Source organism: Macrobrachium rosenbergii, chromosome 22 (genome assembly GCF_040412425.1).
Source record: "Macrobrachium rosenbergii isolate ZJJX-2024 chromosome 22, ASM4041242v1, whole genome shotgun sequence".
NCBI classification, from domain to species: Eukaryota; Metazoa; Arthropoda; class Malacostraca; order Decapoda; family Palaemonidae; genus Macrobrachium; species Macrobrachium rosenbergii.
In genome coordinates, this window is record NC_089762.1 from 15,057,743 (window position 1) to 15,075,869 (window position 18,127).

The window sequence follows — 18,127 nt, forward strand, 5'->3', positions numbered from 1 at the left end:
ATATATATATATATGTGTGTGTGTGTGTGTGTGTGTGTGTGTGTGTGTGTGTATGTACATGAGATACAAACAAACAATGATAAACTAATACAAGTATTTCAGCTTAGAGGTTGTAACGAGATTTTTCTCTGAAATATTTTGTCCCGCTGGTTCTTCCTGGGTATGAAAAATAAACTGAGAAAGATCAATGAATTGTCGATGGAGCTGCAAGAGTAAGAAAGCTGCATTGAAGATTTTTGTAAGCCAATAGATTTTTTCTTCTTGTTATAAATGTCGACCAGTTTCAACGCAAGTGTTCCCTGAAGAGAACCAGATAAAAATCTCTGTTGAAATACTATGATTTTTGTCGATGGTGATCAAAGAAAATGACATAGAACTGGATTAATTCTGACCCAGAGATCAAACTTTCAGATAGAAACATTTCGCTTTCGAAAAGACTTTTCGCGCACTGGCTAACATATGCATATTTTCTAACCCGGAATCCCTTTCAGAATGGAAGCTTGCAGTTTCTGCGGCTTCGTTCAGTATAGCAGACTTGGTGAGAGAGAGAGAGAGAGAGAGAGAGAGAGAGAGAGAGAGAGAGAGAGAGAGAGAGAGAGAGAGAGATCCATTGATCAGTTTCTAATGTCAGTTTAAACGTCATATTACTGAAAGAAAATTCAGATGTACGAAATTTACACCAAAATGTCTAATACCGAGACCATAATAAAATGGAAAATACAATTCAGAAAGTGCCATGGAGGGTACAGTCATGTTACCGAGACCAGTGTTTGTGAAAGTAATGGCGGAGTCGACCCTATTCTGAAAAACTGTTAGATAATCTTGAGCCTGGCTGTTGGATATTTTCCGAGATTGAAAGTTTTATGTATCTTCTCTCTCTCTCTCTCTCTCTCTCTCACTCTCTGCTATTGCAAGGATCCCATCCAAAAACCTTTCTAACTCCCCATCGTATATTACTTTATTTTAATTTTGATGTGATCTCGCCTTTTTTTTTTTTTTACCGTTGGCCCACCCATAAAATTTCTAGGGTCGAATGGCGGATAAATGAATGGCTAAAAAGAACTATTATACATTTATATATATATATATATATATATATATATATATATATATATATATATATATAGTAAAATTCACCGTACATCGTTGTTTTTAAACCAGGCAGCGGTTCGTATCCCACTGGTGACGAAGCACTTATCAATTATAATTATTTTTGGGTGCAAGCTATTCCCGAGGTATAGTGAACTAGATAATAATGATATTTGGGGCTTAATATTTAGAACACACACACACACATCTATATATATATATATATATATATATATATATATATATATATATATATATATGTATGTATATGTGTGCGTGTGTGTGTGTGTGTATTGTGTATTTACATTTGTGTGTGTGCGCCCGTGCGTATATGCCAGTCAAATTTAGAATCATTCTCCATCGTAAAAGACGGAGTATTTTTAACCACTTTTTGTTCTTGGCAAATGAACAACTTTCTTCGGTAACCAAAGAGAACCTGTCCCGAGTGTTCGACCTTCCATCCGGTCCACGCTCTCAGCCTTTGGCACGAACACTCGACAGTTGCGAAGTGAAAGTGAATCTCCAATGGAAAGGAACGTTGAACTCGATGCTATGATCTGAAGAACAAATAGAATTTACCGTGAGATAAAAATAGGGTATAAGATAAAAAAACACAAGTCTTGTTTATGTTCAAATGAAATGACCTGTTGAATGGCTTGTCAGTTCAGTTAATACCACTTTTCAATCCATACCGCAGCAACTTACAGAAACCGGTTTCCTCTGAAGTCGGTTGGTGGAGTTGATGCAGTTCGACTAAAATGACTTGAGAAAACTTCCGCTGGCCGTCAAATAATCACACCGTTAACCAATTGCGACGTGTTTCTTAAGGAAAGTATTATATATGTGTTGCGTGGGCCAGTGATGAAGTTCCAGCGATCAGGGAACGGGTTCCGGGGTATCATAATAACTAGAATCACGACCAGTATAAATGAGCACTTTCACTACATTAAAGAGCAAATCATGGACGATAGTCACTTATATCACAATAGTTTTTTATAGGAAGGTGAGACGAAGGAGTTATAAATGATAAATATTTTAGCATCTCTTTCCAAACTGCATGTAATGGAGTAATAAAGATGTTATTTCATAACTCGTAACTGTTATTGCTTTATTAATGTTAGTTATATATATATATATATATATATATATATTATATATATATATATATATATATATATATATATATATATATATATATATATATATATACACACACATATATAATATATAATGTGTGTGTGTGCGATTGTGTATACGTACTTGTAACTGTAAATATGTATTTTTCAGTCATACTCCTTTACCCCTTTGGAGGGGTCCGCTAGAGTACACTCATCTGGTCTCTATGCAAGTCTTTAGGGGTGAGATTGCAAGTCCCACAACCAAAATTTAACCCCGACCCCAGCAGGGAGTTATACCCGGCCCAGCAAACTTGAGCTGAGTGCTGCATCATTCGGCCACAGTTTCCACTTGACTGAACCTGGTCGAGGGTGGACGGTAAGTCACGATAAAATTGAAGAGATTCCTTCAATTCTGGCTTACTTGATTTAAAATATGAAATGTACAGTAGGGAAAGCATTCTAGACCAAGTAGAGAAAGTTTGTTAGAAACTTAAGGATAACTTCCCGAAGAACCCACCTGAATATAAATTAGGCCTACTTTAACCTAGCTTTCCCTTACCTTAACAGGGAGAGAAAACCGTATGACATTCATGAGCTTTGCCATTTGAATTCCGTAAGTCTAACGCTGTTGATCATACATTCACAAAGAGAGAAAGCTGGTGATGCGATGGCTTCATTTGTGGTCTTTATGAATGCACGATCAACAGAGTAGACTTACTGAATTCAAATGGCAAAGCCCAAGAGTGTCATGCGGTTTTCTCTGCCTCTTAACTAAGGCGAAAGTTTGGTTAAAGTAGGCCTAATTTCATATTCAGGTGCTTTCTTCAGAAAGTTGTCCTAAAATTTCTGACAAGCTTTCTTCATTTGGTTAAGAATATTTTCTCAGCAATAGAGTTCAATATTTTATATTACATAAGCCACGGGGAATACATTTTATCAGAATGAGTGAAGAGTCTTCTTTCGGTAAAACTGTTCACCTTAACCTTAGTAACTATAAATTGAGTGCATGAGAATCACCATTGACCGAGTGAACTGAGAGGAAATTCGGTGAGCTCTTGATCTTATAATAACAATAATAGTATGCTGCTATCGACTAACCAAGACTTTCTTGAAGCTTGTTTTTTTCAGTAATTCCAATGTGAAGTCGTGTAAATAAAAACATTTGCAAGTACTGCAACATGCTCCTTATGAACGTTGCAAGGTTGGCTTTAAACACCGGTTTTGCGTATTCCCTACAGCGGTCTTGTTCCACGCCCTGCTCTTTAGGTTTGACCTTCGTGTTGTTTCTGTTTCAAATACCAAGCATCTAAACACGCTACTTACGACTGGAGCATTTGAGCAAGTGCGGCTACAGTGGATTTGCTGTTGCCAGTGAAAGTAATGTTTGTAAGGAAATGAGAACGTCCAAACAGCTTGGTATTTGCACACTACAGCGGTTTACTCGAGTTGAACTTTTTTTTTTTTTTTTTTTTTTTTTTTTTTTTTGTTACACCTCACGCTGTTATGAAATTTTCCTTCTTAACACCTTTCGTAACGGAAATAATTGGCGGACAGTTAATACGACTGATGGTGGTTTTTTGTCAAAAATTGCCAAAATTTCGTAAGCACCGCATTTCCCCCTGCCCTTCAGTAAGCTTAAATTTTTAAGCACAGTGCGATCTGGTGTCACGCTACCTGATTTTTAGCTATGGTCAACAGATATCATTAGCTTAAACGCCTGGAAAAGAAAGTAATATAAATTCTAGTCAGATCCTAAAGTCAGTAGGATTTACGTGTTGACTGCCAGAATAACTCCACATTGCCGTTGTTTTCAGACTTTTTCCCAAAGAGAAGCTCTCTACGAGGCCCGGATTTTCTTTTTATATCCACTTATTCTCTTATTTGTTATTAAGAGTTTATTCTGTTTGGGAGAAAACTGGAATCAACGCGCCCCTTCAATCTCCACCAATAACAGACTTAGGGCGCTTTTAGTCCAAGTGGAATCCAATAAAAAACGCGCTGCAAAGGAACATTCAACCAAAATAAAGGATATTAACCCAGTAAGCAGAGAGAGAGAAAGAGAGAGAACATCCAGACCTATGAAATTTCAATCAAAATGAATCATTGGAAAAACTACTTTTATTATGAATTTGGAACAGAATTAGTATCTTTTGTTTTTATTATATACTTCCTAACCCGTATATCCGTATTGGAGACTGCTTGGGTGTTCTGTACCTTCTAAAATAAAAAAGCGAAATTTTTAGCCATCATTTAGAGATTAAGCTGAAAATTGAGACGCAGGTCCTTGAGCTAAAGTAGCTAACAAGACCTCACCATTTATCGTTCTTTCTTTATTTCATAATTTATCTTGCTTTTTTTTTATTTCATCACCAGCAACTTGCTTGCAAATAGTTTAGATCCTAACGCTAGTCAAAAACATGAAGTCCCAAGTCCCCAAACATGTTTATGTTTTACCTGCCAATAAAATCTGCGGTTTCATTACACTTTTGTTATCCCTCCAGCTGAATCAGTTGTCAGAACAAAAGTCATCTAGTGAGGGATAGATATTTGGGATGATAATAATAAAACGATTTCGAAAAAGGGACATCAAGAAATATTTGACCATATTAGGCATCTCCAGAGGACAAAGAATCAATGAGAAATTAATCTGAAACCGACACCAACTCTACTACTTCCTTTTTTCAGTTAGCATTATTTACCTGTAATAAAATTGCTCTTAAAATGTTATAAAGCCTAATTTATATATACTGTATATATATATATATATATATATATATATATATATATATATATATATATATATATATATATATATATATATATTTATATATATATATATATATATATATATATATGTGTGTGTGTGTGTGTGTGTGTGTGTGTGTACGATGTGTGTGAAATCGTTTATAAGCATCTCTTTATATAAGAGAAATTTCGCTCAGAAAGCTGTGCTTGCATATGGATGACACGAATAACTTATTTGAACGGACACGAAGACTCATGAGGAATATTTCCGGATAGGCCATTGACTTACTACAGAACAGGGCAAAATACATCCCGAGCGAAAAGCCAGAAAATTCATGAAAAAAAAGACTAAATCATCTCTTTTCAGAACCTTCAGAAATGAAAACTACAGTGAAGAAGATGAAAAGCTTCCAGTGATATCACAAAAGATGAAAGATCAAATCTTTTGAAAACTGCCCCCCGCCTTTTTTTTTTTTTTTTTTTGCATCTGCAACGTAGGATGTATGGAGCCAAGCAGATAGCTCAAACATTCTATTTGTGTGCTTATATTGAAGTTCTGCTATCTACCATTAGGAAAGAACTTCCGCATGTAGCGGTTTAACGTTCCTTGCTGTTTCTGGGCATCGGAGGCATCATCTAAACTTCGCTATGGGGATTGGGCATCACGTGCCGCAGTCCTCACCCATTTGCCGGTGATATCGACGTAACTTTCTCCAAACAAGGTCTGAATAACTAAGTGGCGTAACTAACCCAACCTTTAGAGGACAGCAAAGGCGGATGACCCAAGAGAAAGTCCGCGAAGAGGAAGTGACTCTGTAATGAGAACGACCAAGCAAACAAGGACAAGAAAAGAGAGAGAGAGAGAGAGAATTCGTCGGATATTCCGGTCACACTTATCATCATAGAATCCTCAAAATGTCTGCAAGGAAGATTTCAAGATCTATGACAGATATTAGGATATTTAACACAGAAACCTATTATTTTTAAACGGGGTGCGTGCTCAATGTTAAATTTATATATCTATCTCTCCACCCGTATATGTGTATATGTATATACATACATACATACATACATACATACATACATATATATGTATATATATACATATGTACATACATGTATGTATGTATGTACATATATGTATGTATGTATGTATACTCATAGAAAAGAACGGACTGGCTAAAGGTTCAGGAGAGATATTGAGTATGTGGTACTCTGTTCGCTGCATACCTTTAGCAACTAACTTAAATTTTGTTTACTATTTGCTTACTTTGCAGCATGAGAAGATGTTTCCTACTTTTCAGAAACTGCAGTAAGGTACAGTAGCGGTTTCTGCAGTAAGGTACAGTAGTGTTTTCTTGCACTAAAGGTATTGTTCAGAGGACGTCCACACTTAGGCTTGTTTCGAATTTGCTATTTTTGGTAAATGAATGCCACCAAACATCGCAGCTTCTGCACAAGAAATGCCAGCTCGCAGGATATCTGTTAAGCAAGACATGCTGCCTTGCTAATTATCCGTTGAGCATTTTATGAAACAGCTAAATCAGTTCGAGTCTGATAGTGCGAAGATTCTTTCATGCATACATACAGAAATTTATTCAAAAATAAAAGTGAAGTTGCCCTCCCAGTTTTTGAGGTAGTCAGATTCCTTTTTAATCCCATGTTATCATTAAAGTTTTAGTAGTAGATTTCCTGCACACAAGAAATATGCCGAAGTGATAAACGAACAAGGGTTGCTTGTTGTTATTAGTCAGCATTTTATTTACAAAAAACGTTCCAACGTTAAACTTCAGTTTCATTTAATTCATAACCAGAATGCTTGCAACACCAAACTTACACTATTTATTAAAAGTCTAAAACAGTGATGTGGAACTTTAAACATCTGGAATGTCAACCAGAAGGCACAAATGAAAATTCATTGCCTCTCCTGAAAAGAAACCTTTCTCTGTAAGCTGAAGCATCAAAGCACAAGACAATCGAAGCAGGGTCCAGCGGCAGACGCTTCAATCATTTTGACAAAGAGCCATTCAGTAATGATAAATGAAACACCTTTAATTGCCTAGTCATGACAATAAGACGTTCTCACTGCGTATTTCCGGCAGGCGGCGAAGTCTTCCTTTGAGTGTTGTGCGTATGGTTTCTCGCACATGAGAGTCTCTCCTTGAGAAAAAAGATAGGCTCGGTCATTCTACCATTGATGTAGTAAATGTTTCTTAAAATAAATTGCATAAATTGAAGCGCAAGCTAATGTTCGTGTGTAAAAACACAAACACACTCACAGGCATATTTCTGTACAACTGCTATGAAAGAAAAACCTAATATCCTTACCTATTTAGGGCCGCTGTAACATTAAAAGAAGAAGAACAGAAAAGAGGCGGGAAGTAAAAGATGCGCGGCTTACTTTCAGAGAGAGGGAGATCTGTTCTTCCACAGCTGGAAATTATAGGAATTAGGGAAAACGCTTCAGGGCCGGAATTCCATATCTTACAAATGAAGGGAAACGTCCAAATCCGGCCAATCAGAGCGTAGCTGATCTCTCCAGAGTAGATATGGGAATTCGCGAACAAGTAACTACCATCAAACTACGCAATAAAAGAGTCAAAACGGGAAAAGAAGGAAGGTCAAGGACATTTTCCATCGACTTAGTCTTCTTGAGAAGGTAAATATTGAGGAAAAGCACTCTATACAGGATACATTCCAAACAGGGATGGTTAAAGTTAGTCGGAAAGTACTGTACAGTGATTTAGAAGAAAAAATTAATCTACAATGTGAAAAACAAATATCTAAGATTTAGACACAGATTTAACTGTTCAACTACATGAACTTTCAAAAAACAAGTTAGATCAAACTTGAACTTCCAAAACTCTGGTAGAAGAGAGGCTGAACTGGCATTTTCGTAGAATAAATCGCTTAACCGGACAGAAGGGTAGACGAAACAATATAAAAAAAACAGTCTTAGCGTAGCTGCACTTGCAAAGCTTTGAGATTCCCTTTCAGATAGTTTCTCAAGATCACAGATAGTAGACAAATAAAAAGCAAATCAAGGTTAATTACAAAGGTGGATCAGAGCTCGAAGAAGAAGAATAACTATTACTGGCATTAGTAGGAAAAATGTAAACAAAACATAATTTTAAAAAAAGGAAGAAATTAAAGCCGAAGCCTGCAGAAAAAGAAAAAAAAATAGTTTACAGAGAGAAGTAACACTGCTGAAATGAAATGTTTTTACTCGAGTCTTATGCCAAATTCTGTTTATGCATTAGAGACACCACGAACAATGGCTTGAGATTCTCCTAAATCCTGTAAAGAGGATTATCGAAGTTTCAGTAAGATAGCAAGAGATGTCCCAAGTGGAATGTGTCTAGTAGAGGTTAAAGTAAAAGAGTTATAGAAGACGAGTTAATTTCAGAGTCGTTTGAGACGAATGTCATTTCAAATTCTTTAATTAACAGAAAAAAAATGCGGTACAGAACTGGAACATTTCGTCCTTTAATTCCTTAAGAAAGCAAGATGCCTGTGGAGTATATCGGCAGAGATCATCAGAGAAAATAACGAATTTCAGAGATGCAGAGGAAGAGGAACAGCAGAATGGTATTACTGTGAGAGGCAATGGGCCGAGAAAAGAGACCTGAAGAGATTGGCCTCTTTTCCAAGAGGGGAAACTATACATCCAGCACGACAAGAAAAGGGGATATTAAGATTTACAGAAATTGTTGAAGACTTACAAGTTTTTTCTCGGTAGCAGACAGGTTCATGATGTTAGATTGCCAGATAGTGAAGAAAAGTATTTCTCCTTTTAAATGCGATTCATGCCAATGTAAACGTGGCATGAAAGCTGGCGAGGACAAACTGTAAGGTGACTGTTTTGTTCGTTCCTGAGACTTGATAGCTGAGGAGCCCTAACGGACATACTAACGATAAGCAAGAAGAAAAAATTATAAGAAAGGGTGTGGTGTCTGTTTCTATCACTGACATTATGACGCTTGCAGGCAGAAGGTGCTATAAGGTCCGGTTTCGGATACCAGAGCAACAAAGCTCTGGGAAAATCGTCGAGAAAAGCTCTTTTTCAGCCTGTTTGGAACTTCCATAGTGCCAGAGATGGTGCGATGTGGCGAGAGCAGGGTGGAAAGAGTAGAAGTAGAAGTAGAAGTCGCATTAAATAAGAGAGTGGTCAGAAACTTCCATGAGGAAGGATATTTGCCAGGTGGAACGACTAGAGTTGAAGTTTAACCCTCAAGACCAGGTATGGGTGTTTGAAGTCGGATGATTATTCAGTCCATCAAATTAGTCACAGAAAAGGCAATTGCCTCGATGACCTCGCATTTAGGATATAGATGTACTCAGTGTACGCAGAACATTCCCAAAATGTGTGGAGAAAACCAAGAACGTCGAGGAAAGGAGAAAACTCATGAAAGAAATAAATAAAGGCGTTAGATTTTTGGGGACCAACGGAAAGCATTGATAACAGCAGGTGGAAGATTACAGAGATCAATTTTACCACAGGAGAGGTTATCAAGTACAAAGATAAAAACCGCTGTCCAGATGAACGCTGCCTTGATAAACCGTTTTGCTCTTCCGTCAATAAGTCAAAGGACGTTGTTTCTTTTCTTTCTTTCATCCGTTATCTTCGCTTCATAACAGGAAGGAACGAAGTGGAAACACAAGGAAGAACAAAGTGGGTTTTCAGTAATGAGACATAAAAAATTGTCTCGTCGTATGAAAGCAAACTTCGCAAAAGGTCTGCTAGCAGTTGCAATAATGACTTGCAGCCTGTGTCTGGTAACAATGTATGCAATAATCATTTTGAGTGTAGGAAAACCTGAAGTGATCAGCTCATCGGATGGAAACATTCGAATGTGACATGCGTAGAATCTTGGAAATAGTGCTTACAGTTTTTCCTCGCTCAGGCTTTTGATGTTACCAATTATCTGTCGATTTAGATTTTCTTTATCAATATTACACATGAAATGGAAAGGCCACCCACAGAGTTCTTATAAATGTAGATTGATTTACTCCCAGAGTAAAATTAGATTATTTTTTTTTCTGTTTGTTTCTGACATTTTCGACTGATGTACTTCTAGGCTGTGATCAACGATTTTTGAAGAGTGGTATGCCTTCGTTCTCTTGTCATTATTATTCCTCTTCATTAGGTCTCTGTCTTAGCCATAAAATAGCATTGAGTTCCTAATTCATTCTCATTGTTCATCACATCACGGGCAGTCGGTTACTAGATATCACGCATGTCGCAGTAATCTTCCATTATCAGATTCTATTAACTTTTTCGCATTTCTTATTAAAATTTCTAATTTTCGCGTGACTTTCACTCCACATTGCCGGGAATTAAGTTTCACCAAATAAAAAAAGTCATCCAAACGGAGCTAATCGAAACAAAAACAATTAGGTATTATACGCACAGAATTACAAAAATAGTATAACCCACAGGGACAGTACTTTTATAATAGTTGTTAATCAGGGAATCATCTGATAAGTGAGTTTCTAGTAGAATTATGGTAACAGTTTTGCGAGACTACAATAATACCATGATTTTTACAAATCAGTTTCTGCTTCACCAATATTATTATTATTATTATTATTATTATTATTATTAAAATTATTATTATTATTATCAAAAACAAAATGAATATAAAATTAATAAAATCAATGCAAAGGTAATGATAAAAATGGACCTAAATTGAAATAATTTCCTGCTGAAGGCCGAGTTATCTATATTTAAGTTAGGTTTTAATTTTTTATATAAAAGGTTTCTAACAGCCTTAGCTCAGTTTCATATATAGAGAAATGTGTTAGTTTTTAATCTTCTACAGAACCTTATTATTATTATTATTATTATTATTATTATTATTGAAAAACCTTTTAATCTATAATTCAACAGTAGGTTGCGAATAGTCATCGTACATGCGTATATTCCTAACTGAACGGAATAAATTCAGTCATGACCACGTTGTGACCAAAGGTTCCTGGGAAAGTGTTTGCTTTACAGGAGAAAGTTTGTCTGGAATTTTGACATTCAAGTTTTCTACATCTGTTTATTTTGTATCCCTTTTGTATGAACTTGAAATTATCTAAAGCTCAAAGTAAAGGGGCTACTGCGCAACACTTCTGTAAATGCCAATAAAGTCGAGGCTCACAGTCTACTGTTATAAGAACCTTCCACGCACAGTACAACCTGCAATCGAAAGCGTAGGAAAAAGAGCACTTTCTAATACCGATAAAGCTTCAATAAAACTCAACTAATACAGATCATGTGTTCTTCCTGGAACTGCTTCAAACGGAGAACTAAGTAAGTGTCAGTCCTCAACTGACAGGACCGTCCAACAGCTCCCTTAGATAAAACCATTTGTTATACCAAGAAGCAAAACCCATGATTAACATTCTCGAAAGGGAAGTGAGTGCCCGCCTTTGAGTCTTCCCGGAGGTGGGGCTCATTGGTATCATCTGGATTCCTCCCTCGAAGTGAAAGTTCTCGTAGATGGCGCCGGTCTGGAAGACAACTCTAAACTGTTACGAAATGTACACTCGAATTCTCTGCCATGTGAGGTCATTTTCCTTGACTGGCTTTCACACCATGATGCAATGGTAAAAATGCTCAGTCACGCAGAAGTAACGATGACAGAGCCAGTGTAAAAATGAAGCGGAGGCGGTAACAAGAACTTTAGCCAGTAGCAGAAACCTAATGATAGCAAAGCGAGCAATAGAAAGCTACCCAAGCTACCCAGCATGTTGCTTCTTGACGCACGGGAAAGACAAGGCAGAAGAAGAAACTGACGCAACCCAGAAAGTCGACGATTCCATCGCATGACAGGTGGCTTTTCTGCCAGGTCAGAGCGACACATCTGTGGTCGTCGAGGATGATATGCAGCACACCAAAACAAAACAAACATATCTCCCATCTTTTTTCCCCCTGTTGTCATCGAGGCGGATCTGCCCTAAAAACGAAATACCCTTTCACTCTCTCTTTGTCATTCCCTTTGCGTTAGTCTGAAACCTGTTTTCAACTTCCCACTCAGCTCAGAGAGTCTCTCTCTCTCTCTCTCTCTCTCTCTCTCTCTCTCTCTCTCTCTGTCTGTCTCAAGAAATATCATGCAAAATAAGCTTTAACGTGACATTTCAAGTTTCTAATCTTTCACTACAGGGTTAAAACGCCATCTCTCTTTCGAACAATATAGGCTACTTATTTAAGTCCAGTACATTTTACATCGATGAGTCTGTTAAAAAGTTGTAAACAAGTAGACAGAAGAATGGTTACAATGGTTAAAGGTATGGATTAAAGTGTTTTAGCCATTCTGAAAGCCTTGGAGAAGACAGATTGATGTTGAGGGTGTCAAATTTCTGAAATCGAAGGGAAAGGAGTATCAGTAGGGAACCGCAGAAAATAGTTGCTTGATAATGTATCGGAAGTGCCACAAGCACAGAGCCTTATTGTGTGGAAAGCAGTGCAGGAGTGAGTGCGCACATCTTTTTGGAATGTGTATGTAACCCCTGTTCGTAGCGATACTCACGCATACTTATTTGTGCGTTTGTTTGTGTCTTCCTATCTTTCTGTCTCTCTAACTGTTAATAAATCTTCTTTCTCTTCTCTTCTCTTCTCTTCTCTCTATATATATATATATATATATATATATATATATATATATATATATATATATATATAGAGAGAGAGAGAGAGAGAGAGAGAGAGAGAGAGAGAGAGAGAGAGAGAGAGAGAGAGAAAGAATATAAAATTCTTGTATCCTCAAGGGGTCACGTCCGCACAGGCAATATTGCGAGATGCTTGTGAAAGTACCAAGTCCTTCTCCCTTCTAAAATCTTAAATGAATTGAAACAGATAAGCTATACTCATCTATTCATAAGTCTTTCCCTTGCTTTTTTCCCCATTTTTTCCCATAGAAGTGGAGAAGCAAGGAGAAATCTGTTACGAAGTGGACAAACAGAAAACACCAGCTAGTCATTCCGTCCCATTTTTTGGGACAGGAATTTCTCTTAATCGCTAGCTGGATAGAAAGCTTACTTGTAGGAAAATTGCTCAAGATGTTAATAATTATATATATATATATATATATATATATATATATATATATATATATATATATAAAAATATATATATATATATATATATATATATATATATATATATATATATATATATATATATATTTATACATATATATATATATATGTATATTTACATAAATATATGCATAAATAAATATATATATGTTACATACATAAATACATAATATATATATATATATATATATATATATATATATATATATATATATATATATATATATATATATATATATATATATATATATATATATGTGTGTGTGTGTGTGTGTGTGTGTGTGTGTGTGTGTGTGTGTGTGTGTGTATACTTATAGAACATTTGCTAAAATTTCCATATTACAATGCATTGTTTTATTAGACCAGTCAATGCTGTCATTGTTCTAAATTGTGGCTCTGTTACTAATTTAGACTTTATGGTAAGCTTCAACAGCAAAGGCAACTAGGGCAAAATAGTCAAGGCAGAAAACTTTCCAAAGAAATTCACACCAACAGCTAATTTTTTCTACCCAAAATGACTGAATTTGGAAACTGCTGTATTCTTTCTGACTAATAAAATAATAAATATGATATTGAAATAATAAACACAGAAGTGTGAAGCTGAGAAAGGCTGGACGTCATTTCCCTGTAATTCGTGACATTAGGCTACAAACTGAATGCTTCTTTTGCAATCCGAGAAACATGGCTGTATCACTGAAGAAATGGACGTTTCCAAATTTCACCCAGGGCAAAAAGTCTGACCTTATTCACTAAATCACGTTATTCATAAAAAAAAAAATATATACGCTTTTTGCACATCGACTACACATGCGAAATTATCTTCACAAGGAAAACGAGGTTAGGTGATTGTGAAATTGAAAATAAATGTAATTTCCTAAAGAAAGCCTGTAGCGTAAAGTGAAATATTTATCGTTAATTGCAATGGGAGGTATTACATTATCGGCTCAACATGAAAAACGTAAACTTTCTCTGAATTACTAATGTTGAGATGCTTTTGAGGAATAGATTCTTTATTATTAACTAAAGCAACGTCCGGCTTCTGAATCCATTCAAATAAAAGGCAGGAAATGATAGAATCTGTAAGAGGACATGACATCATCAACCTATAAAACATTGTAGAAATTCCTTTCCTTTTTCTAGTTCGTTAAAAGTATCCTTCCGGATTGCGTAAAGGACGCTCAAGTGAGTCGAAGTTCTGGAGAGTATAAATCTCCTTCGAAACGGGTTGTTAAGTAAGGACAATGATTGTTAACCCAAAGGGACGTGAGATATCCCAAGATGTAGGTCACGGTTTCGAAAGAAAAAGTCTTTCTCTGTCGCAACGAGCATTCCGGTCACCAAGGTTACTTAGAGGGAAAAACTGAAGGACTGACGCTCTTGCGTAAAGGCAGGGAGGTGTGTCCTCTCTGTTAAGGGCACAGATGGCCGACTTAGCGCTAACCCCTGAGGGTAAAAAGACTGATCGTGAATGCTTCGATACCTTTCGCCTGCTGGGGGTGCTGTCCTTGGGGCGCCTTGGTCGCTTTTCATTTTCTCTCTTGTTCGAGTGACATTTCAATCCAGGGTATTTCCCACTCAGAAAGCAAATAGAAAGCGATATTGCACCATCCATGTACGGCAAATTAGACTTTCTGTCAGTAGCAATGCTTTTAAAAAATGATGCGTCTCTATTGCCCCTACTATTAATACTAAACCATATTTAGCAAAGGGAAACAAGGAAAAAAGATATGGTCAGTGTACTATGAATAAACAATGAAATGAAAAAGGAAAATCCGTGAAACAGTGCCACAACACGTTCACAGTCCACATTCTCAAATTCTATCTTGTCTAAAAGCAAGTTCCCATAACAAAAAAAAAAAAGGACTCAAGGCCACCAAGAATTACAGTTCCAAAATTTTCCTTAATGTTCACCGATGACATTTGCAATTATCCGGCATACCTTCAATTGCAGTTAGCAGTTAGTTTCTAGTTATTTTTTAATAACGCAAGTAACTCATTTTCATTGAATAACTTTTACTTCTTATTTTGTTTGGTTTTTTTATCTTGGTTTAAGAATTCTTGGTTAGGTACCACTTTAATCGTCATGAACGCGTCATTTAGTCGGTTGCATCCGCTGGGCGGCCGGCGTCCGTGTGCCCTGACTTTTGAGAAATCTCGTCATTAACAACCTATATCAAGAAATAAGCTGATGACCGGCTCAAGGCATGAAAGAATAATAGCTCAGAATATAGTAATCAACAACGGAAGAAATATTACTTCATCTGAGTTTATTTACTCATGATGAAAATCACAACCAAGAGCAAAAGATGCTTTTATAAACTCTAGCTTGCTGTGTGAGCTTTATCTGTAATTTGTAGTAAACGAGACTTTTAAGGAATTCAATGATTATTCAATCAACTAAATACTTAAAAAATTCTATTACCGTTCTCAACAGAGTAAATGCAATATATTGTACTAAAACACCCATTGGTAATGACACTAACAGCTATACAAAACTAAAAAATATAATATATATATATATATATATATATATATATATATATATATATATATATATATATATATATATATATATATATATATATATATATATATATATATATATATATATATATATATATATATATATATAATCAGAAAGAGAGAGAGAGAGAGAGAGAGAGAGAGAGAGAGAGAGAGAGAGAGAGAGAGAGAGAGAGAGAGAGAGAGAGAGAGAGATGATATTTTGACATGGTTATCGTAATATTCCCAAACTCCCTTACAACAAGAATAGCCAACCTTCATGGAAGTGTCGGTAAAAGTAGAGCGTACCTTCTTCGCCTAAAAAATGAATGTTTTCTCGACGTTTCAAATAGTACTCTATGATCTATAGCCATTAAATAAAAAAATCTGGAAGGTATCAAAAGTCTTTTTCCATTTTCCTCCCTTTTACGAGTTACAGTATTGCAATATGAACTGCAGAATGCCTACAAAAATGGATGAGTAAAATATAAAGAAATTTACCTTTGTCATGCTTCTAAGGTTTCACGGGACTTAGCAGACAGCTACTTCTTTAGAAATATTTCTCTGAAGGATAAAAACATAAAAGGATACATCCCTAAAACAGCAGAGATGCTGGGAGACTATACTGGTTTCTAAAAAGAGATTTCTACCAGTTCCTTTTTAACCATATTTATTGTGAATACCACAGGTAAAGGACATAATGAAAATCGTTTGATATGTACACTTTCACAACATTTAAATGAGAAAATGAAATATTAATACAATAAATTGTACTTTCTTACCTTCTTTTAATGAATTCATCTTTGCTGCTGATGAAAGGTCGTTCCCAATTATTATTGTCGTAACCCTTTTCTATTTGTCTTTATTCTGTGTATTTGTATATCACGGCGCAGAAACGTTTCTCAGACTACCTTGATGGGATCTGTTTGTTTTCTTGACGGCATTCGAAAAAAAGTCGCGATGCTCAGAGGCGTATCTGTGTCACATCACCAATAAAAAGTACACACGCATTCCACGCACACTCTTTTTGTTGGGGTAAAAAAAATATTCAGTTTCCTCTGGCTGGTTTCAGTGGCGGCAATAAAGTCATTCGCTGCCACTCGTGGATCACGCTAATGTTATCTGGATCAGTTTGATTTATTTCCACTTGCTTTATGGAACGTCAATTTGGGTAAACCTGAAAGAGCAAAACAACAATGAGGGCAAGGACGAAAGCTATGGCTCTCTGTCATTCATGTCCATGTTTCACGCTGTTATTCGCGCGCTCGTGTGTATGTGTGTGAGTGTTATGTTTGTGTATGTTTGGGAGGTTGTGCATATGTCTGTGTGAGTGTTTCCATGTCTACGTATTAGTGTATTCTTGCATGCAAGAGTTCAGTACTGAATTTGTTGTCTAGCTAAGTTTAAATAAATAAATAAAAAAAAAGTAATGGGGTCCAAGAAGAGCGCCTTCAGTCTGTTGACGCTCAGATTTTATTTGCTCCCCAGCGAGAGAGCAGGGTTGTTTTGTAATGTTTTTTTCTAATTTTCTCTGTATTAAAAATAAAAGTATTCTAATGTTTGAATTTTGATAGGTGTATATACACTACTATGCATTATCTAACTATCAAAGTAAAAATATTAATATATATATATATGTGTGTGTGTGTATTACATATGTATGTATGTATGTATATATATATATATATATATATATATATATGTGTGTGTGTGTGTGTGTGTGTGTGTGTGTGTGTGTGTGTGTGTGTGTGTGTGTGTGTGTGTGTGTGTGTGCGTGCGTGTGTGTCATTATCAGTATCTGTTAGACTAGTGCATCCCAGCAATTACTTTTAATATATAAAATCTAAAAAACCTGGGAAATCAGTAAGAATCAGTTTATTATGATACGGTGATATTTAACAGCGTGATCAAAGACACTGGTACCTCACCTCGGTTACAGTAGTCTTAAACAACACATTTCATGAGCCATTGCCAATATAATCACAAAACCATTAATTAACCTTTTAAATAAATGTTCGTTATTTTCACTTAAATCACGAATTTCACTAAAACCACAATGCCTCTTCACGCACCGCTCTGTCAAACTGAAGGAGCCAGTTTCCTACAGCTAACTCGAAGAAGCAGCAGTAGTCAACAAAGCCTAGCGGCAGAGAATGTTGCTTACTGCCAGTCGCTTACCGACCGACTGAATGAGCAGTTTCTGCCGCTGCGAGCTTCAACCGCTCAAGCTGTCTCTTTAACCTGTGCTACGGCCACTTTCAGTCGTTTCGCGCCTTGTCCAGTGCCGCGGAAGGCTTTCTATAAGGATTTATTGTGTTGCCTCGTGAGTACGTTATGATGGGAATGTTCAAATAATGGTCACATGCTTACCTAGAGCCGTACACAGAGATTTCACCATTACGCTTAGCTAGTCTAAGCAGAAACAAAAGTTTCACATGGTTTGGAAGTGAAACGTTATCTTACAAAGGAATGCAGTCCTGGCGTCATGATAAACAAACCATTTTATTGAGATAAACGTACGCGAATGCAAACTGTACATTGCGGATCGCGTTAATCATGTACGAAATGTATGGCACGGTGATATACAT

The 18,127-nt window shown here is 36.3% G+C and overlaps 1 protein-coding gene across 5 annotated transcripts in view; it reads right to left on the reverse strand.

The window, feature by feature from the left end:
• LOC136850592 (uncharacterized) overlaps positions 1 to 17,831 on the reverse strand; it is a 62,610-nt gene extending 44,779 nt beyond the window's left edge. Inside the window, exons 1-2 of one of the 5 annotated variants that reach the window (XM_067124262.1) lie at positions 17,718 to 17,831; positions 16,322 to 16,716 (exon numbers count right to left, since the gene is read on the reverse strand). In XM_067124262.1, the coding sequence (XP_066980363.1) occupies positions 16,322 to 16,340 (19 nt within the window). In that variant the 5' untranslated portion in view covers positions 16,341 to 16,716; positions 17,718 to 17,831. Of the gene's footprint in view, positions 1 to 16,321; positions 16,717 to 17,467 lie in introns of all 5 variants that reach the window. The other 4 variants (XM_067124258.1, XM_067124260.1, XM_067124259.1 and 1 more) reach the window with 4 other exon arrangements.
• Between the last annotated feature and the right edge of the window lie 296 nt (positions 17,832 to 18,127).